The following is a 22,500-nucleotide window of genomic DNA, read 5'->3' as shown; positions in this document are numbered from 1 at the left end:
TCTCCCTTTTATTGCCCACCCGCTTCCCCACCCTGGAATCCTCCCATTGCCTTGGCAGGCATGGGGCTTGGACTACAGTTGCATTAGTGACACCACAGACAGAAGAATACAGGTGGCAACCATTTTGTGCACGTTCAATTGGTGTGTGAACGATTTTGGCCCTGGAAGGGGCTGAGGAGGGGGCACTTAAAACAAGCGTTTCGGCTTGCCCATGAGAATGACCTCACCTCTCCACCCTCCACATGCTGTTTTGGGGGTTTTCCTGACCCTCCGGAGCAGATTTTTTTTTGGGGGGGGGAGACGCAGCGTGGTAGGGAAGCCATTCTGTGCTTGCGGGAATCCTTGTGCAGACTTCCACTAGTGCAACAAGTTAGTTCATTATGGCCCACAAATCGTCTCACACACTGACAATATTCTGCTCATATACAAGGTTGGAATTACATGTGTTTCTCAGGTATACATCCACTAACCTATGCATCTATAATTAGGTGTATGCGTCTCAGTATGTATGGGTCTCAGAAACACTGACAGTCCATTCCTGTGCATGTTTACTTGGAAAGTAAGTCCCTGCAAGTTCAATGGGGCCTCCTTCCTGGTACATAACACCACTACACAGGTTCTCATTCAAATGTGCATATTTCAAATTGCATTCTTTCACTTGAGGGGAGAATAATTTCAGTTATCCTGATCACAGTAGAAAGCAGTTTTCTTTTTCAGTGTCTTTTCTCATTAATGTAGATATGTTTCTAAGATGAGAAATGATGTTTCTTCTAATTATGGTTACATATAGTTAATTTCCTTTTTAAGAGCTCGGTGTGAAAGGCATTTTCTTTTATAAAGCACACACAAAAAAGTGATACAGCTGATGTTCCTGTTGCCTTAGCAACAGATTTATTTATTAGGGTCTGAAATGACATGAGTTAATATACCACATACCTGCTGATCGGCATACTCTCCTATTTCAGCTCCAGTTGACAATTAAGTCCTGGACAGCTACAGCCAGGGGTTAATGTTACTCATTAGGAGAACTAGGTCATTACTGGGAAATCAAGGCGCTTACAGCAGCATGGATAAAATACAAAATTCAACACCTCGACGAGTGAAGGGTTTTTATGTTAATTAACCTTATTTTCCCTGCATATAAAAAATATTTCATGTATGCATATGACAGAGGATCAATTAATTGAAAAGTAAGCTTTTGCTGACTCCCCACCCCCTCCTCTCCTCTTAGTTGTCTTCATTTCCTTTGGAAGGGTTTCATTATTTTAGGGAAAATTCTTATGTCTATATGATGAGTAAAAAGGGTATTAAAATTAAGAAGGGAATCATCATGGAAATCAGCTTTACCACAAGGGAATGGGCAAATAAAAGCCTTGGAAATGAAAATAAATAAGCTTTGCTAATACCTCACCTAAGGAGCAGAATATAAGCCCATCAGAGCTTGGAGATATTCAGAGGTACCACTTTGATTCTCTCTATTAAGCAGTTAGTTATCTGACCTTCAGAAACTGAAATTTTTGAAGAACTAAATTCATGTTGGTGATGGTAAATATCTTGTTTACAGAAAGCTATCTAATAGGTTTAGCAACACAATGGATTTTTTTGTTGCTGCTGCTATTTGGGATGCGGCTTTTGGTTTCTGGAAATATTAGATATATTTGCCACAAGTTTTATTGAGATCACTGAGCAGGCGTTTTAACTTTTATAAGTCGCAAATGATTTAGTGAAGCTCTCCTTTTATTTACTGTGTTTTCAGCATTTTTCTGTTCTGACACAGAAGAATTTAAGAGGCTCAAAAAGAATTATATTCTCATATTCTTTATATTATACCATTGTCTCCTCAAAAACTTTTGGTTTCCCCCCATCGTATATCTTCTTAAGACCAACAGTCTTAGGTATTCAGAAACTAAGATATGCCTCCCTCATTCGTTCTTAAAAGTTGAAACTGATTGCATGCATATGACTTGGTAGAGCACTCTTTCTCCATAGATTTGTTCAGGATTTGTGTAACTTAACTAAGCAGAGCGGGGAGACTGGATTGGGGATATAGAATTTATGTGTACAGGCCTTCCAGTCCCTGGACTTCCCTGGCACATTGCTCTGCCTACCGTATTTTTTGCTCTATAAGATGCACCAGACCACAAGACGCACCTAGTTTTTGGAGGAGGAAAACAAGAAAAAAAATATTCTGAATCTCAGAAGCCAGAACAGCAAGAGGGATCGCTACACAGTGAAAGCAGCAATCCCTCTTGCTGTTCTGGCTTCTGGGATAGCTGCGCAGCCTGCACTCGCTCCATAAGACGCACACACATTTCCCCTTACTTTTTAGGAGGGAAAAAGTGAGTCTTATAGAGCAAAAAATACGGTATTTATGCCCACCAAGAGGTACTGGAGAAATAGGGCACTCTTGATCTATGCGTGGACAAGGATTGTTTCCTAAGAAAATAAGAAGTTTCCTCTTATTGCAGCCATATCTGTTTGGAACATCACAAATTGACCCTGTGGAGATTTATTTGCTTTAGTCAATATATCCTTTCCTTTTTATGTTTTACAATTTCGTAGAGTTGAAAGGGACCCTAAGGGTTCATCTTCTCCAATCCCCTGCAATAGAGGAATCTCAGCTAAAGGATACGTGACAGATGGCCATCCAACCTCTGCTTAAAAACATCCAATAAAAAGAGTTCACCACCTGCTGAGGGCGTCGGTTCCACTGTCAAACAGCTTTTACTGTCAGAAAGTTCTTCTTGATGTTTACATAGAATCTCCTTTCAATTTCATTATTCCGCAAGGGACAATGACAATAAAGATATTGTATCGTATCGTAACTTGAAGCCATTGGTTCAGGTCCTACCCTCTGGAGCAGGAGAAAACAAGCTTGCTCCATTTTAAGATCTTTAGATACAGCCCTTTAGATATTTGAAGATGGCTGTCATATTTCCTTGTTGTCTCCTCTTTACCAGGCTAACCATACCCAACTCTTTCGGCCGTTCCTCATAAGGCTTGATTTCCAGACCCCTGATCATCTTGGTCACCCTCCTCTGCATCCTTATTAAATTGTGCCACCCAGAACTGGACACAGTACTCCAGGTGTGGTCTGACCAAGATGGAATAGAGCGGTACTATTACTTCCCTTGATCTGGACACTATACTTCTGTTGATACGGCCTAGAATAGCATTAGTTTTTTTGCTGCTTCCTCATTCTCCTCTTCAGTGTCAGACTATGTGAGTCTTTGCAAGAAGATCTACTCTCAAGAAACTGAAGAAGCCTAGCATAAACTTCAATATGCATATCTACCTCAAGAAACCTGTTCAGCTTGCTACAATGACTATCAATTGGAAAGGTTTCTCTAGTGCATATGAAGGCCTCTTTTTCTTTACAGGGACCCCAGTGTCTGTGTCACCCTTTGCTTCTCCTTCCTCTCTCTTCTCTGCCCCCCTCCTCCACCAGTTGTGGGACTGTTTCTGAAGCTACAGTGTGAGCTTATACAGTGGTACCTCTGGTTAAGAACTTAATTTGTTCTGGAGGTCCGTTCTTAACCTGAAACTGTTCTTAACCTGAGGTACCACGTTAGCTAATGGGGCCTCCTGCTGCCACCGCAGCCTCACCATTTCTGTTCTCGTCCTGAAGTAAAGTTCTTAACCCGAGGTACTACTTCTGGGTTAGCAGAGTCTGTAACCTGAAGCGTTTGTAACCCGAAGCATTTGTAACCCGAGGTACCAGTGTATACTGAAACTGAGCGTGGTTAGCTTGTTCCTGAAGCTAAGTCAGGTACCATCCTTTTGGCAACTTGCCTTTCTTGGATACGCATCTTTACCGTATGGGACAACTGCATATTCCTGTACTGCAGGGGGTTGGACAAGATGATCCTCAGGGTACCTTCCAACTCTACATTTTATGATTCTATTTATATTTGTGGTTTTTTAAAAAAATTCCTATGGTGTGAGTTAGCCACAAATCAAGAATGAACTTCTCTGAACCTCTTCCATGTGGTCTTGGCAAGTAGTATACAGATGTTTCCTACAATTGTAGATATACGTGCATTGCCTAGAACCCTTCCATAATACATTGCTCTCTTGCCCTCTCACCTCCATCTTATTTGTTGCTTCCATCTCTTTTCTTTACACCATGCGACTCCCATTATAATTATTACAGAGTAACCAATGAAGTGCTCTCCAGAGTTTTTCAGGCTACAGTTCCCTTTAACCTTTACCATTGACCATGCATGCTGGGACCAATGGGAATTGGAATCCAGAATCATCTGAGGGGACACCACATTGGGTGTCTCTGGATTATTACTTACATCTGGAGTATTAGGCAACTACTATACAAAATGGAATCCAAGTTTGTGTCACCACACCTCCACAAAAGAATCCTGTTTGCAGCTGTCATCCTATTGCCTCAGACAGACAGATGTGCACAACATAAGCACATTGCAGCCAGTGGAAAATATATAAGCGTAACACAAATGCTTTGTCGTCTCTACTAGCTTCTAGTCCATTTCTAGGTCCAATTTGAAGTGCTGGTATGGACCCTGGAGGCCACTAATGGCTTGGGGCCAAGACATGTATCTACCCCAACTTTGAGATCTTATTTAGAGGTCCTTCTCTGGATGCCACTACCCAGAGTGGCTGCTAGTGAAAGGACCTTTTCAGTGATAGTACCCCACTGTGGAATGCCCTCCTTGGGGTAGCTTGCCTGACACCCAGGTTATTGTCTTATTGGCAGCTGACAAACATATTTTATTTTCTGAGGCCTTTTAATGTTTTATCATTATGAGTTAATCCTTGAGTTTTAAGTTTCATTGAGCACTTCGACCAGCACAGTGCAGAGCAGATAATTTGTGCCTTTCAATATCACTACCACTGTGATATACCACGGCCATGTTGGGATTCGCAGGATACTGGATAAGTCTGCAGGCTTCAACAGGATGATGCAATACTCTGCTGTGTCAGAGTGACTCAGCAGGAGTGTGGTTAGTGTGATTGGCTATCACCTGTTTTAAAAGGAAAGCCTGTTTAACAGTGGGTGTGGTTGCAGTGGTGGTTGTGCTGTAGTGTGGTGGTGCTGTGGTGGAGAGTATTCATTTGTAAGTACTCTGTATGGACTGTTTCTTTTGTAAATGCCTGTATATAACTCACATTAAAAAAGACTGCACTGGAAAAACCTGGAACTCTTAGCGTCTCTGCTGAAAGCGCTGCGTGGAATACGCAACAGGGTTATGGGCCCAGCACGCTTCCGCTGCGCAAGAGTACAGGTGGCAGTTATCTAGCCGTGGGTGCTGGAGGTGAGCTGCAGGGATGGAGCAGTCCAGAACTGGCGTGTTGCTGGAGAAGCTGACGGCCACAAACTACAGCACCTGGTCAGTCCACATGCAACACTTCCTCAAGCGTGAGGGCCTGTGGAAGGTGGTGGAAACTACACCGCAGCCCCCTGAGTGGGATGAAGACGATGAAAAGCTGGCACTAGCAGAGGCCCAGCTTGAAAAGGATGAGAAAGCTTTGGCTACGATCATCCTTGGAGTGGACGACAGCCAGCTAGTCTACGTAGCTGATAAGGTGACGGCAAGTGAGGCGTGGAATGCGCTCAAGGCTGTCCATGTGCGAGAGACAGCTGGCTCACTGATAACACTGACCAGGAGACTGTACCGGTGTCGGAAGAAACCGGGGGACTCCCTGGTGAACCACCTAAAATTCCTAACAGGCTGTTTCCAGGAGCTAGCCTTAAGAGGGAGGCCTGTGGGGGAAGAGGACAAAGTCTTTATAGTCCTGAGTTCCCTGGATGACAGCTATGATATGCTGGTCAATTCCCTCGAGTCTGTAGAGACTGATAAGCTGACTTTGGAATACGTAACTGGACGGTTGTATGCAGAGGAGGACAGGCGTGCAGAGCGAAAGATGACCTCAGCCCAGCTGTTGGAGCATCCCAGAGGGTACAACAGCCGGGAAGACCAGAGGTGTCGGGAGCCAGAGAAACAGCCAGGAGGAGCTGCTGCAGACCAGCCGGTGGTCAACAAAGTAAAAAGGTGCTTTTGCTGCAAGTCCAGTGGACATCTGCTGCAGGACTGCCCGAGAAAACAGCAGAAGCACAGGAGGCAGCAGAGAGAGTCTACCGCTTGGGTGTCTGCAGATGGTCAAGAAAAGGAAGAGCTGTGGGTTCTGGACAGTGGAGCTTCTCAAAGCTTTTGTAAAAGAAAAGGACTGCTGACTGATGCTAGGGTTTCAAACAAAAAACATGTAAGTCTTGCTACGGGCCAGAAAGCTAATGTGGTTTGTGAGGGGGAGGTTGTGTTCCCACAACTGGGACACACATTCAGGAATGTGTTGTGTGTGCCTAGTTTGCAAAACAATCTCCTGAGCATTCCTGACTTGGCAAAAGCAGGCTTTGAAGTAAACTTTGTGGGAGATCAGTGCCAGATAAAGCAAAATGGGGCAGTGTTGGCAAATGCTAACCTTAGAACTAATATGTATGTACTGCAGTGTGAGTCTAAGGTTGCTAATGTGCAAAATGTCCCAACCCATGATATGTGTATTCATCTCCTGCACAGGCGACTTGCTCATGCTAGCTATAAGGTGCTAAACAAAACATTGGAGTTGTGTGGGGGGATGAAAAACATAAAAAGTTGTGATAATTACTTAGACTGCAATATCTGCAAGGAGGTTAAAAGCAGGGCTTGCCCAGTAGCAAGAGCAAGCCAGAGAGAAACCAAAAAACCACTGGAGTTGATTCATGCTGATGTAACTGGTCCTTTTCCACAAAGTGTCTCCAATAACAAGTACTGTTTGATCCTAGTGGATGACTATTCTAGATTTGGCTGGGTCTATCCATTGAAGCAAAAGTCTGACGTTGCCCAAACTTTGAAGTTCTGGGTAAGAAGGGTAGAAAGGCAACTTGGCAAAAAGGTGTGCTCTATTCAGACAGACAGGGGAGGAGAGTTTATGGCAAGCTCCCTAAGAAACTGGTTGCGTTCCCAAGGGATTAAACATAGACTTACCAATGTGGCAACGCCTCAGGAGAACGGAGTAGCAGAGCGTAGGGGAGGTGTCTTGCAGACACAAATGAAAGCATTGTTAGCAGATGCAAATCTTCCAATTAAATACTGGGCTGAGAGTATTAAGACCGCGAATTATATTGGGAATCGCTTGTGGTCAAGGGTACTAGATGACATACCCTATAAGATTCTCTATAACAAAAGTCCCAGTTAGCAACATTTGAGAATCTTTGGGACAAAGGCCTGGGTTGACATACCTGTAAAGAACCGAAGAAAAGGTGGGAAAAGGGCACAGCAGTTGCTGTTTCTTGGGTATGAAAGTGGTACGAAAGCCTACAGGTTTGAAGATGATAAAAATCTTTTGAGTTATAGTCGATCAGCCAGCTTTAATGAGCAAAGAAATTGGCCCAAGATACATGCAAACCTGCTGCCAGGAAAAGTTTTACTGCCGAGCGTACCTGATAAGGCAGTTGAAACAAAGCTAAGAATTGGCAGCTCTCCCAGAGAAATTGAAAGGGAAGAGGTAAAGGTTGAGCATTTTTCTCCAGCTGCTAGCATAAAGCAGGGGAGAGAAGAAAGTGCAACAGGGACAGGAGGAGGTAGATCTACAGAGTCAATCCACCCCAAAAGCAGTCCGGAAGGTAGCCCAGGGGGTGAGATTAATGAACCAAGGAGGTCTGCAAGAAGTAATAAAGGTCAACCTCCAGACCGTTATGGGTTCCCAGCCACCATAAACCAGGTTTGTGTAACTGAGCCAGAAAACTTTGAAGAAGTGCAAGAGTTACCTACTCTAGAGAAAGAGGCGTGGTTAAAGGCAATGCAGGCAGAGTATAACTCTCTGCTAAACAACAATGTGTTTGTACCTACAGAATTGCCTGAAGGTAAAAAGCCCATAAGCTGTAAGTGGGTTTTTAAAGTGAAAAAACTGGCAGATGGTAGTTGTCAGAGGAAAGCCAGGTTGGTTGCAAGGGGCTTTACACAAAGAAAAATGATACATTATGATGAAGTGTTTGCCCCAACAGCAAAGGCTGAAACAGTAAAATCAGTTTTAGCAATGGCAGGTCTGAGAGGGTTAAAAGTTCATCATTTTGATGTTGCCTCAGCATATTTAAATGCTCCTATTGACGCCGAGGTGTATTTACAGCAAATACCAGGTTATGAGCTGGAAAAAGACAGCATGGTGTTAAAACTGCAAAGGGCACTATACGGTTTACACCAAAGTGCACGTCTATGGCATGAATGCATAGACACAACTTTGAAAAAGATGGGATTCAAACAAAGCCTGGCTGATTCCTGTTTATATTCAGCAATGGTGCAAGGAAGTGTTTGTTATTTACTTTTGTATGTTGACGATATCTGTCTAATAACAACTGCACAAAAGCAACTGTCTTGGTTTATAAACAGCCTAGGTAACAAATACAAACTGAAGTATTTGGGAGAGATTCAGAATTACTTAGGAGTAGAGGTTCAGAGAAATGAAGAGGGCGTCTACTCTCTGAGTCAGAAGGAAAAAATTGAAAAGTTACTGAAGACATATGGAATGGAAAGGGCAAATGAGGTTGACACTCCCATAACTACCCAGTACAAAAATGAACCAGAAGGGCAAAAATGTGAGAATGCAACAGCGTTTCATTCTCTGTTGGGTTCTCTGTTATATTTAAGTTGTTGGACAAGACCTGACATAACATTGGCAGTGCACATGTTAAGCCAAAGAAGTGCAGACCCGGCTCAGAGAGACTGGGTAGCACTTAAAAGAATCCTAAGGTATCTGAAAGGCACAAAAGATTACAAACTGGTGCTGGATACAGGATATGATCAGCAAGTGTATGTATACGCTGATGCCAGTTGGGGGGACAGAGAAAATGGAAAGTCTACCACTGGATATGCCATATATATTGGAAATGCCCTGGTTCAGTGGAAATCCCAGAAACAAACATTTGTTGCCACAAGTACTTGTGAAGCAGAGTACTCAGCCATAAGCGAATGTGTGTCACAAATAGAGTGGTTTGCTTGTCTAACAAAAGAACTTGGAATACCTTCTGAAATGCCAATCACTGTGCTAAGTGACAACATGGCTGCACAACAGCTTGCCAACCAACAGAACTTTAAAAGCAAGAGTAAGCATATAGCTATAAGATACGGAAATGTGAAAAATGCTTTGGAAAGAAATGTGTTAAAGGTACAGCACTGTAACACGAAATGTAATGTGGCAGATTTGTATACAAAATGTTTGGATGCTCCTAAATTTCGAGACTTAAGAGAATTATTAGGTCTCAAGCCTTTGACTTAAGGAGGAGTGTTGGGATTCGCAGGATACTGGATAAGTCTGCAGGCTTCAACAGGATGATGCAATACTCTGCTGGGTCAGAGTGACTCAGCAGGAGTGTGGTTAGTGTGATTGGCTATCACCTGTTTTAAAAGGAAAGCCTGTTTAACAGTGGGTGTGGTTGCAGTGGTGGTTGTGCTGTAGTGTGGTGGTGCTGTGGTGGAGAGTATTCGTTTGTAAGTACTCTGTATGGACTGTTTCTTTTGTAAATGCCTGTATATAACTCACATTAAAAAAGACTGCACTGGAAAAACCTGGAACTCTTAGCGTCTCTGCTGAAAGCGCCGCGGGGAATACGCGACAGGCCAATATCTTCCCACTGTAGCTTCATTTACCTCTGTAAAGCTTCTCCCAGTATGTGAGTTGCAGGGAATTGCAGAACCCTGGATTCCATACCTTGCACAAATGTGTAGCCACTGCTGGATACAACATGCTTGATATCCCAAGAGAAGGAGGTGGTGGTTGTTGTTGTCAAGAGACGTGCATGAAAACAGACAACCAGAAGATGGGTAGATCAAGGGACTCCCAAGTGGTATAGATGTTTTGAGCAGCTTAGGAGAAAGGCTTAAAAGTCTACCTGTGTGTCAGGAATCCTGCTTAAAAGCCTGATCAGCTTAGGGACAGTTGTATGTTAGGGCTAGAGGATTGTGTTCATCCAATTTTGGTTCGTTTTTGCTACAGAGGTACTGGAGAGGGGTATACTTTTGTTGTGGCCTGGTCTCCCTTCTCCAGGCAGCATAGGACCCAGATGTTTGGGTGGTGGCTGTCACAGTATCTTAAATGCTATGTTAGCCTTTGCTAACATCTCTCCTCCTTTATTTCACATACACTCTGTGTGATCACAGCAGAGGATGTAGTTGTAATGCTCCTTGTAGATTTTAATGCTGAGAATGTTGTTAAACTCAGGAATATTCATGGGGAGAAATTTTCCTAATATACTGGAATTATTGAATGGAACAAACAGGTATCCTTTCAACTAGCCAACTCCAACTGATGTAAACTGTGAAGAACTGTAGAGAGCTGACAGCAATGTAATAATTTTTAAAGGAAAAGGAATGTTGTGAATACATCAGCATAGAAAAAAGAGCTTTATATACTGATAACTGCATATTTATACCTTAACTTCAGCTGGAAATATTAGCTTGAAATAAAACTGTGCAGAATTGAATTAACTGGCCTTAGTAATTGATTTCGCTTAGTGTTGGTGTGTTCTTGGATACCACCACACATGCCATGTCCCTTTTCGTTCTTAATAGATTTTCTTGGCAGATAATGGCTTCTTCTCTTGTGCTGTTCACATTAGCATTCCCACCAGAAAATATTAGAATTTGATCCTTCCTTCATGTACCTGTTTTAAAAAATGAAAACCCGCCTTGTGCCCAACACACAGAGAGACAGGCTCTTACGTGCTTTTAAGAAAGAGATCTTTATTCAGGCAACTAACGGTACAGCAGCAGACACAGAGTTCAGGAGTCCAGAAATCAGGCAAGATTTTCAGAACTGGGCAGAAGCAATGTAAACATCCCAGTGGTTTCCGTGCCTCACCTGCCAAGCTTTTAAATGACGTTCTAGCTTGCAAGACTTACTCACTTTGCAGGAATGTTGGGATTGCAAGCGTGCGCTGTTTTGGGGTGGGTGGTTCTGCTCTCATCTGTGAAAGCAACACCTGGTTCTGGCAACAATGCTGCACCCTCCTGTTCAGGCTGTTGATCAGTACCTGCCAGCTACTGAGTTCCTCTCCTCTTGGCGCCCAAAGCCCTCCTCAGCCTCCACGTAGGCACTCTACTCCACTAGTAGGTCAGGAAAAGGAGCTGAGATCCCTGCTCTCCCTGCTGAAGCGACTGAAGTCGGGGTACAGCAAGGAGAGCCATAAAATGCCTGGGCACATGGGAATATTGTCTCCTAGTGTCAAAAGGCTTTTGACACTGGTGTCATCGATGCCTTTTTATGGAGTTAGGGCATAGCAATACAAAAGGCTCCCTCCATTGGTTGCCTCAGTGTAATAAAGAGGGCACTTGGAGCAGGGAATCCACAGATAGGGCTTTTACATATAAATGCATGTAAATATACATATACAGGTGCACACTGCCCATAAGAGCTGTACCATCATTTGTTTTTAAAATAAGAATGAATTATTTTGGTTGATGATCGACCATGGCAGCTACAGTCCTTTAATCCACATTGATTGGCTGTCCCATGTCAGTAACTGGATACTTGGCCATGTCAGCTACTCTGTACAGGAGATCATCAGTGGTTTTCACAAATTATATAATAAACACTGTTACTCAACTTTAGAGTAAGAAGCAGGATTTGCTTCTCGAGGTGCAGGTATGTTTGAATACTGTTTACCTTATTAGCCAAAGACCAATATGCCTCTACCTGAAAGGGAGGTTTTCTTGTTTTATTTACTGATACTGCGAAAGGTGCATTGGTTAGGCGCTACATATTTGAAAAACAGTATTAAGCCTGCCTCTTCCCCCTGCCACCTCCCCATTTTGAATTTTCTGTACCAGTGAAATACTAGAAAGCTCCTTTGTTAAATGTTTTAAGAAGATTAAGATTGACCTTTTTAATATTGCTTTTAGCTCAGCTTATTTATAACCCTTTCAACATACACAATACCTTTAGAGATTTGCACGCGTGTCAGTTATGTATGAAATTATATTGTATCATGATGTACCCTAAGAGACTTCATTTAGTGAAAAGTGAGGGTGGGGAAATGCTTTCCCCCCTCTGATTACAAAGGCTACAGTCCGTCGTGCACTTAGAAGTAAATCCCTGAAATGCATGGGTCTTACTTTCTAATAAATATGTTTAGGATTGGGCTGTAAATTTCTCAACTGCATCTATATTCGAATTCATACAAATTTGTCTTCCGAGAGAGAACAAGTGGAGAGTTTGTGGTGGAGGAATGATTACTTTCTGAGCCCTGCTAGACTTGCAGTGGCCCAGGCAGAATGTGAGGGGTGGCTTTTTATCTCTGTCCCCTTCTTTCCATCAGGTTTGTTTTCCTTGCCTGTTCCCCAGCAATTGGTTCCACTGAGACAAAAAAGAACTAGTCTGGTTTCCAAGGCCAGCATAATTTTTCTCCCCTGGAGGCATGTCTTGAGACTGAGAGGACCTTGAATATGGTGTATCTAAAGTCCCCCCTGCCCTTATAGTCTGGATTGCCCCACTTTGGCTCCCACCACTCTCAGAACAGAGAGAGCAGGTTTGCAACAGCAGCTGGGTTTTATGCAGCCACATTGGGGCCCATTGTGAATCCCCCTCTCTGGCCACAAAAAGGGAGATCCGCAATGTCTCGCGGCCACCAAGCCACTCTCCAAAAGAGGATAGCATTGCTTCATAAAGGATCAATCAATCAGTCGTCCAGGGAAGCATCGCTCCTGGTTTCTGAACAATGCAGCAACTCTTCCTGAACTTGCAAGGAGATATATAGGACACAGTATAGTGGCCTTGGTGCATTTCTCATCCTGTTCCGAGTACTCCTTTTATGTTTTCGAAATTGCCTTCACATTTCCTTGGTGTCAAGTTATCTTGGTTTTTCACCAACCGGACATGCAGAACCGCTTGTTTTGCAGGGTCCTTGTAGTCAGAAGGAATGGGCTCCTATTCTAAGACGTGATTCATTATAGTTAAGGCAGTCCTGGCAGAGTCTCCTTCATTTCTTCTTCTTAGTAACCTCCGAGGAAAGAAACAACATGGCTTTTCTAGGCAGACTTACCTAGTTCTGAGCTTGCACACCTTGCCATAATTGTACAACACACTACATAGATCTACTTTGTTATACTTTAATCACCACTGCTTCTTTTTGTACCTTTTTTGAAATGTGTTCTTTTTCCTCCCTCACCAAAAATAAAATAAAACCATATGGAAGAAAGTTTGTTACGTGTTTGTCTCTGTGGTGTCATAGAACTGTGTGCACTTTTATAGTATAGGTACAATTTTTTAAAATCGGCTTTCCCCCTTCCATCCTCTCTGGCTTTTTGTAAAATATCTGAAACCTGACTACATTTTTCGTCCCTTTTTCTGCAATAGCTTTCACTTCGTCACCTTGCTTCATAAAATAAGTGCCCCCAAACCAAAGCAACTGCTCCTTTTTGAGATATTTCCAAATCAAAGTCCTGAACCATATATGTTTTTTATCACCTTATGATGATGATAAAGTCCTACCTTGGATTTCAAACAGCTTAGTTCTCGAACGTTTTGGCTCTCAAATGCCGCAAACCCAGAAGTGACTGTTCCGGTTTGTGAACTATTTTTGGAAGCCGAATGTCCCGATGGGGCTGCCACATCTTCCTATTGGCTGCAGGAGATTCCTCCAGCCAATCAGAAGCCATGCTTTGGTTTCCGAATTTTTGGGAAGTCGAACGGACTTATGGAACGGATTCCGTTCAGCTTCCAAGGTACAACTGTACTTGACATTTCTATATCACTTTGACCAAAGTACTTCAAATATGTCACCCCAGGAATCCTTACAATTTCCCGTTAATACAGTCATTATTATTGGCCCAGTATTGGCCCTGAGCAGGGATGGAAAACCTGTGGCTTTCCCGATGATGTTGGACACCGGTTGCTGACTGCCCTATTGCCAGTGGTCAGAGAAGATAATAGTTGCTGTCCAATAACATCTGGAGGGCACAGGTTCCTCATCCCTTGTTTGGAGGTTGCTTGTCAAGGGTGGCTGTGGTGTGTTTTGTGCTGGAGGCATCTTGCCTCGCACCCCATGCTCTTAATCACTACTCTGCAAAACTCCCCAAAAGCATTCGGTGCCTGAAGCGTACTGGATTTGGCTTCCCATAATTTTACGTTTGGGAACAGCCTCTATAAATACAAATATATTGTTGTGATTCTAGTCTTTTCTCTTGGCAGTGTAAAAAGTTGTTGAATTATCAGTACTTGTGCCTGCTTTTTTTTAAGTAACAATCCTACTGAATCTTCAGGGTGTACAGTTGCAGAGCATATCACAAGGCATTCCTTTTTATTACTGGAAACACACACAAGCTGGAAGATGTACAACTTGTTAATGCTAATTCTGTACATATTTTTTTTATAGCAATCCCATTCTTTAGACCTTACAGCTTCTGATTTGAAAACCTGGGAAAGTAATGTTTAATTAGGAGATCTTTGTTTGACATCAGATAACCAAAAATATTGACTGACTTGGAAATTAACACATGCAGAGATACAGATGCCATTTAGCATGAGATTTCTCAAGTGATATAATTATTAATACTTCTGATAGTTATTATGAGATAAACCGGCATATTCATTCTTCGTAATTAGCCTATGGGGGCAATGCACCACTTCTACCACTAGACTGTCATGTTGCCTATAACTTGAGAATAAATATGGTAGAAGTTTCTAAACAAAAGAAAAAAAAATGCTTGAAGGGCATCTGGTTTACTTCTGGGCGAAGAACAGTGATTTAAAACAGAGCAGTTAGATCAAAAGGCAAAATATACCTTCAAACGGGTAATCGCTCATTGTACTATTAATGTAAGTAGCCAGATTGTAGGAAATGATGTTCATTTTCAACATGTTTAGGTTTTGTCTAGATGGCACCTTCCCACACAGTTGATTTATGGTTTAGTGCTAAACCAGAAATGGAGGTGGGGTGGGGGGCTGGTGGGGGCTGAGTGAGACGAAGGGAGTGTTGCAGAAAAAAGGTACCAATGTAAACTTAAATTCCTTGTAATACTATCATTTGAACTATACCACCCAGTCTTTCTTTCCCAGTCTCTCTTCTGCCATTTGAGCTATCAGGAATCAGTCACATTTGGTATGTGCACACAATTGTAAGCAATTTCTTTCTATTATAATAGAGGAATATTGGCTTTCTAAGGCCCAGTCTTAATTACTAATCCACCTTAAAAATGCTTGTGTTGGAATATGTAAAAAGGTGTACTGCCAGCAAAATCACAAAGCATCAGTCTGCTGGAGTTAAAGAGCTGTTCAGCCTGATCCTATGCACACTTGCTTGGAAACAAATCCCACCGAGTTGGGATGGGACTTAGTTGATATAATAGAACTGTAGCCATTGTAGAGGGATAACATAGCTGCAAATGCTTAGGGCAAGCTTTAGTAAAGTACTAAAGCTCAGTCTACGCATTGACAGCCATGTTAGCCCTCTACAATGGCCGTATAATATAAGGCTATTTTGCAGTTTTTGCAGTTTGTTTTCACTGGTCAAACAATATAATAAACAACCTATTTTCTGTATCAAAGCTTGTCCTTACTTTCTGGTCATTTAAAAAGTGAGTTTCCTGAAGATGCAAACAGGTAGAAATCTGTTGCAGCATGAGTTTACGCTAAAAACATGTCCTGGTCTAGGGCAGAAGCATTTTCAGAGCCAATTCATAACTTGTTTCTTTGCAATGATTCTGCAGTTGAACCGCATGCAAGATAAGCATGGCATAACTCCAGCATATAAAGGTGGCAGCGCTATCATTGACTGATCTATGTGCCAGCAGTCTCATGGGCAAACAGTAGGGGCCCAGTCAGGGTGAAGCCTAGTGTAAATTTGTTCCACTCTCCATGAAAGCTCTTGCTTTTGGTCATCTTCAAAAATCACTTACCTGCTGAAATTTCTGCAAAGGCTTTCCTCTGATATGAGTTGCCATTGCATTATACTGTGAGCTGGTTTGGAGGAAAGTTTGACAAATGTTTTGTTTTTTCAGCTAAAATATCCCAAAGGGAGTTTCTCTCCATAACATGTTATGGGGGGGGGGGGAGTGCTTATAAACAACTTTACTTGGAAGTATGTCTCACAAATTTCAGAGAAGCTTTCTTCCAAGAAAGGATGATAACAATTGCAGCCCGAAAGCATCTTGAAGTCTGACATTCTGCAATAGACTTTGAATGCAGTGCAAATGTTGTTCTGATAAAATGCAGTGTTCTCTATAAATAATCCAAAAGTCAAGGTGCACTTTGTTTTACTTCAAGGGAACATGATAAGGATCCTGAAAGTTTCTTTCAAGTGCTGCTGAAAATGAAAGAGATGGGCCTCAGTTTTCATGTTTCTGTCCTTGGAGAGACCTTCACCGATGTTCCAGGTATTTATTTATTTTTCAATCTCTACATTTATAGATATCACAACAGGCAGTTCTGTAATTTTCTTTCCTGAAAATGAGCAGTTGGGTAAAAGTGAGAACTTGCAGCACAGTGATAAATTAAATATGTATGTATAGAAAAGTTAGCAGCAATTGTTTTTTGTTGAGAGCTGCTAGCAACTGCATCCTCTATGCAGCTTTAACTGTGAGGAAATGCCAGTGAACTCAATAGGACTTGCCGTACTTTTCTCTGTATAACACGACCATCATATATAAGAAGACCCCTATTTTTTGAAGCCCTCAACAGTTGTTGAATTTCTTTTGTAAGTTCGCTGAGCTGTTGAGCAGCTTTTCGACGATCCCCCGCTCTGGCTGACGGAACTGGTACTGTAATACACCACATACTGGCACTCACCAAATATTCTTCCTAAGCCGGGAGGAGCGGATAAGCAGCCTCCTCTCCGACATTTCCCTGCTACCGCCGCAGCACCAGCCCTTGCTTACTTAGCATATTAACCCGTGTATAAGAAAACCCTCAATTTATCACACAAAAAAATCAGAAAAGTTTGTCTTATACATGGAAAAATACGGTGCTTCTGAGGACATATAAAATTTGTTCCATACATGCATATGAGTCATGGTTCTAGAACCTCAGTATAGTCATTATCAGGTGCTTTTGCATACATAAATTTTATAGCCAACCTATGGTGCTCATCAGCCATCTTGATAAAGACTGGGATCTTTCTCTTTTGATCTCTTTCATTTGTATGTAATTTGTGCCTCTGCCCTGCCTTTAGCTCCGGGGTGGGGGTGGGGGTGGGGGTGGGGGTGGGGGGGTTGTGTGTGGTGTTGTCGCCTTTTTTTTATTTTTAACAACAGATGTACATGTACCAAAGAGATACCAGGAAGAGCGATTCCATTTCAATCTGATGTAGCAGAAAAGTGGTTCAGAACATGGATCTAGACAGCAACCTAATAGTAAAACTTTGTATGTCGTCATTCTCCACATGTTTACAGTGGTACCTTTGATTACGAACTTAATTCGTTCCGGAGGTCTGTTCTTAACCTGAAACTGTTCTTAACCTGAGGTACCACTTTAGCTAATGGGGCCTACCACTGTCGCCGCGATGCTGGCGCATGATTTTTGTTCTCATCCTGAGGTAAAGTTCTTAACCCGAGGTACTACTTCCTGGTTAGCGGAGTCTGTAACCCAAAATGTTTGTAACCCAAGGTGTTTGTAACCCGAGGAACCACTGTATTTTATTGAATTGGTCATCTACACACAAAAAGGACAAGTAACACACATTGGGCGGCAGGGGGGCGGATCCAAGTAAATAAACCTAAAAGTATTAGAACAACCATAGTAGCTGTCTTTGGAGATCAAAAACATTTTTTTAAAAAAAACATGTTGTGTATCTGTTTTTAGGTACTACATTTATACCTTGGAAGTTGAATGGAATCTGTTCCGGAAGTTCATTCAACTTCCAAAACATTTGAAAACCAAATCACAGCTTCTGATTGGCTTCAGGAAGCTTCTGCAGCCAATTGGAAGTCCTGTTGGACTTTCGACTTCCAAAAATAGTTTGCAAACCAGAACAGTCACTTCCGGGTTTTCAGAAGCCAAAACATTCGGGAACTAAGCTGTTCGAAAACCATGGTACGACTGTAGTTTCTCCAAAATTGGTGAGTCACCTAGAAAACTCTAGGTGTAGAGGAGCTATATAAATAAATAACAGAACAATCCAATCCCCTTATTTCCTTATGCCGGACAGAGGTTGCACAGGGTGGATGTGTCTGTCCTCTGGCTTCCACTGGTTTGGGAGCTCCATAGATAAGTAGCGCCCCAGTGCACCCACCCAAAGGATAGAAAGGTGGCGGTAGCTAGTGGAAACCTCCAAAATGGGGCATTTTGGGGGGTGGGGTGGATCTCTACAGGATCCAATGGATCCTAAGTCATCCCTGCCACCATCACATGGTGACAACAGGCCTTTTCACTGCACCAGCCTGAAAACTGGCACAGCAAAGGGGCATTTTTAAGCTGGCCCTCAGCTTTTTATCCTGTCTGGTGCAAGCAGTGAGACTGTGCATGTGGGCTCCATCAAGCCCTGTCGCTGCTTTCCACAGGTTAGGATAAGTAAATAAAATGTGAAAGACTCAGGCCCCAGTTCACATAAATTTTAAAGAGCCAAGTGGCTAAGCCCATACACCTGTGCTGTTCAGCTGAGAACCTTATTGCATGAATTTTGTTCTTGGGTGATCATACAAGTACAAAAAAGTATTGTATGAAGTGATCCTACATAGCCTAGGGATCTCAGTGCATCCATTTGAATTCTGCCATATATAGATATCACTGTAACCAGTTTTTCTCTTTAACAAGACCACAATTAGTAGAGTTGTTAAAGCACCGGTGGTCTGTTGCCCATAGCTCGTCAGAATGGTGGGAGACTTTCTTGGCTTTGTGGCAAAACAAACAAACAACCTAGGTTCAAGAATTATAAATACGTGAGATAGTAAAGCTCTGATTCAACAAGTAAAAGATTACTGCTTTCTTGAAAGTCTATCCCAACTTTTAAACCGCAAGTAAGAGCCTGTTATATTTACAATATCATTAAATTAGTCCAGTTTAATGTTCTAACTATTTGTTTATTGCAGCAAGGGACTTGTAACATATTAATCTGCTTAGTGAAAAATGCATCTGTGTAGCCACGAAGTTCTCTAGGTGCTCATAAGTGCGAATACTATGCCCAGTTTTGATTAGAAGATTCCTGCAGATTTCAGAAGACGCCAATGCCTCAATCTGGCCCATAGTCACACATTGGTATACATGTTTAGTTGTGCCAGAATGTGGACTGAGGACATGTGAGGATGCATGGCTAAAAACACATAGCATGCGGTGTGGATGGACAGCAATTGTATCCTGATTCACATCTGGCCTATCCTCCAGCTCCGAATCCAATGAAGACATCTGCCTCCATGTGCAGATCTCCTTTGGTATCAGAGTGCATGCTGGTCCATAAAGCACAGATATAGAGAAGAGAGGTAGGTCAGTGACAGTGCCTATGCATCATATGCACAAGGTGTCATGTTCCATCTCTGGCATCTCCAGGTAGGGCTGAGAAAGATTCCTGTCTGAAACCCTGGTCAGTGCAGACAGCCAGACTTCGTAAAAGCTAAAAGGCTGTTTCCGATGTGCACATTCCGCCACAGGCGCTACAGATAGGTACATTCCACCAGCATTTTCTACATGGCTTTTCATCTCCCATTTCCTGTTCAGCTCTGTTTCAAAGTGTAGTGGATTCTTTGGAGCTCGCCACAATGGTAAATTATCGCCCAGCCAGTATAGAATACTGAGCAAGATGGACCAGCGATTTGACTCCATTACAAGACAACTCTTGTGTCCCTTACTGCAAAGGTTTGGGATTGATGCAGAGAACCGAAGTGCTCCTAGCTGCTGCTTCAATGCTTGCCGCATTGTGCCTATAACACTGAGTGTGTGATTTGGGAGGGTCATTTATAGGCTGAGGACCAACATTAAACCCTTTCCAGGTGCTCAAAGGTTTGGGAAAGAAGATGTATGGGAATGCAACCCTTAACTGTATGGTTGAAAATTACAGATATGTACAGTTTCCAACATGGCAACCGGTTTACTCTGCACATTTACAGAAGTACCTGCAGCCATCATGGGACTCTGTACACAGAGTGTGAGAAATGTATCTACAAATGGGAATACTTGTGGTGTGTGTGTTTTTAAAAAAATAATAATATTTATTACTTTTAAAGCTTACAAAAAAGAAAAGGAAGAAAGAAGACAAAAGAAAAAGAACAAAAAAGAGAAAAAACAATACAATACATAAACAATGCAAAACACAACCTTAAAACATTAAACTAACACAATAAACTAAACCAAACCAAACAAAAACAATTTAAAAACATACACCATACCTTTTCCATATTCTATCTTTCATTCCCATGTATCATTGACCTCCTCTCACCTCCCTCTTTGTATTCCACTTCCATTAATTGTTTCAGCAATTCCTTTCCATCTTTCTCTATTTTCTATCATATAAATGTCTTATTTCCATTAAAATTAGTATACTTATTTAAGCTTAACTCCTTATAGCATTTCAGCTAAAGCCATAAAATTTCCTTCCAACATTTTTCTATCACTCATTAATTTTACAATATTTCTATATATAGACTTTAAATTTCCAATCTTCTTCCACCATCTCCTCTCCCCAGTCTCGGACTCTGCCAGCCACTTCCGTCAACTCCATACAGTCCATCAACCTGGAGATCTTATGTCCGAGGCTCTTAACTCTTTTCCACGTCCCTTCTGCCAGTCTTCTTCATATTCTTTGATGCTAAAGAGCAGATCTCTGGGAAACTCCAATCCAATGATACTTTTATTCCTTCTCGACAGGTCAGCCAGATTTCCATAATTAAAGCTAGGATCCATAAAGTATTTCAGGGCATGTTTCAAAATTCCTCCAAATCCAAAGGCCCCCAGAACTCCAATCTCCTCCTGACCCAAGTCCATATTCCAAAAGTCAGTTAATCCCTGCATAGAGGGATCTTTCCAACTTTCCTTTTCTAGTCCAGGCCAGGCTCCGAACTTCAAAATCTGACTTTTTCTAGTCTCAATCATAAAGGGCCTCAACTTGTAGTCCTCAATTTGCCTCTGTAAGGCTAAGGCTCCCCCTTGTGTTACTTTAGGTTCGACAACAGCAACTTTCTCCTTCTCCTTTTCAACAATTTGTCCTGTTGAAATAGATTCCTGTGCCAAATCCTGAATAATTTCTGTATTGGTGCTCACTTTTGGTTCCAAAATGTCAATTTTAGTAGTCATAGCATCCATCTTTTTATGAAGCTGTTCCAACAGGTGGCTTGTCTTAGAAAATGCAGTCCATAAGGCTTCTCCTGTCAACATTCTTGAATATCCAAGGTCAATCTCTAGTTCTCACAGTTCTTATCAAGCAGCTGGAGATTTCCCAGCTCCACTCTTGTAACAGTTTCAAAAGCTCCCTCTAGAGGGGAACAGTCTCCACTTGTATCAATCTTTTCCAACACAGATCAAAAAGTAAAGATAGTTTCAATTTTCAGATACTTTTCCTCCCTTTTAAACGCAGAAGCGGACAATGGAAACAATATATTTCTCTTATTTAACTGACTGTCAACATCTGTTCTCTTCGCTGTCAATGAACTCTCCCGAAACGTCAATCACTGGGAGCCCGTTCCCAGGTTCAGAGCAGTGGTAATTTAATTTTAATTACTCTCTCCTGCAGGATACACAGTCCAAAATTTCCCCCCTTTTCTCCTGCTTCCAAGGGGGGTCTAATAATTTCAATCGATGGAAGTTTAATCCTTTACATAAGGCTTTCCAAGACCTTAACTTGTAAGCTCTTTGCTTCAGTCTATTTACAAAAGGGGAAGGCGGACTTCCTGTTTTGAACCTTCCCCGTTCGATGCCAAATTAAGATATTTAAAGATCCAAATTTCCTTTTTACTCACGGGTTGTTATTTAAAATCCAATTGTCCACAAGAAAAAGTCAGCGCTCTCCGGCAACAGCAATGCGGCTTCACTCCGTGAAAGAAGCGGTCGATTCAAAGCACCGCGCCGCTCACCCCACGTCGCTCCGGATCCCCAAAACAGGGTTTCCCTGCGAGTAGGGGAGGCGCAAAAGGTGCCAGCTGAATCCCAGGTTCACAAGCTTCTTCCGCCTGTGATTTCAATGGGTCTCCGCCTTCGCCGTGGCGGTTCAGACCCAACTTTCCACGGAGCAAGTTCCTCCCGATTGGAGGAGCTCCACCATTGCCGGGGGCGCCAACCCGGAAGTCTTACTTGTGGTGTTTTCACCCCTTTGAACCTCCGTGCAATAGTAATAGGACATGAGGGGTTTGTAACGGTGGATGACTATTACAGATTGAGTATTAATATTTTTTATTTGCCAAAATATGGCATTCTGAGTTTGTGACCTTGTTCCTGAAAGCCAAGATGCTTTTAAAAGCATTGGTTTTTAGCTTGTAAGTTGGAATCCACAGGTGAGTTTCATCAGCAATATGACCTCCAATTTCTGTTTTGTTTATTTTTTGGTATTGTTGTTTTTTAAATAGAGTTTGTTGGGGCAGAAAATAG

At 42.3% G+C, this 22,500-nt stretch overlaps 1 protein-coding gene across 9 annotated transcripts in view; it reads left to right on the top strand.

Annotated features, from left to right (window-relative positions):
• Positions 1-22,500, top strand: part of GTDC1 (glycosyltransferase like domain containing 1) — a 236,937-nt gene that overhangs the window by 170,882 nt on the left and 43,555 nt on the right. For all 9 annotated transcript variants that reach the window (XR_014159033.1, XM_081872548.1, XM_081872552.1 and 6 more), the window contains one exon: positions 16,261-16,370. Coding sequence is in view for 8 of the 9 variants with exons in the window: in XM_081872548.1 (XP_081728674.1) it covers positions 16,261-16,370 (110 nt within the window). In the remaining variant the exon portion in view is untranslated. The remainder of the gene's footprint in view (positions 1-16,260; positions 16,371-22,500) is intronic.

The sequence above is a fragment of the Podarcis erhardii genome (assembly GCF_964252035.2).
Source record: "Podarcis erhardii genome assembly, chromosome: 1".
Lineage (NCBI taxonomy): Eukaryota > Metazoa > Chordata > Lepidosauria > Squamata > Lacertidae > Podarcis > Podarcis erhardii.
The sequence above is the reverse complement of the archived record's forward strand: the minus strand, read 5'-3'. Positions and strand labels throughout refer to the sequence as shown.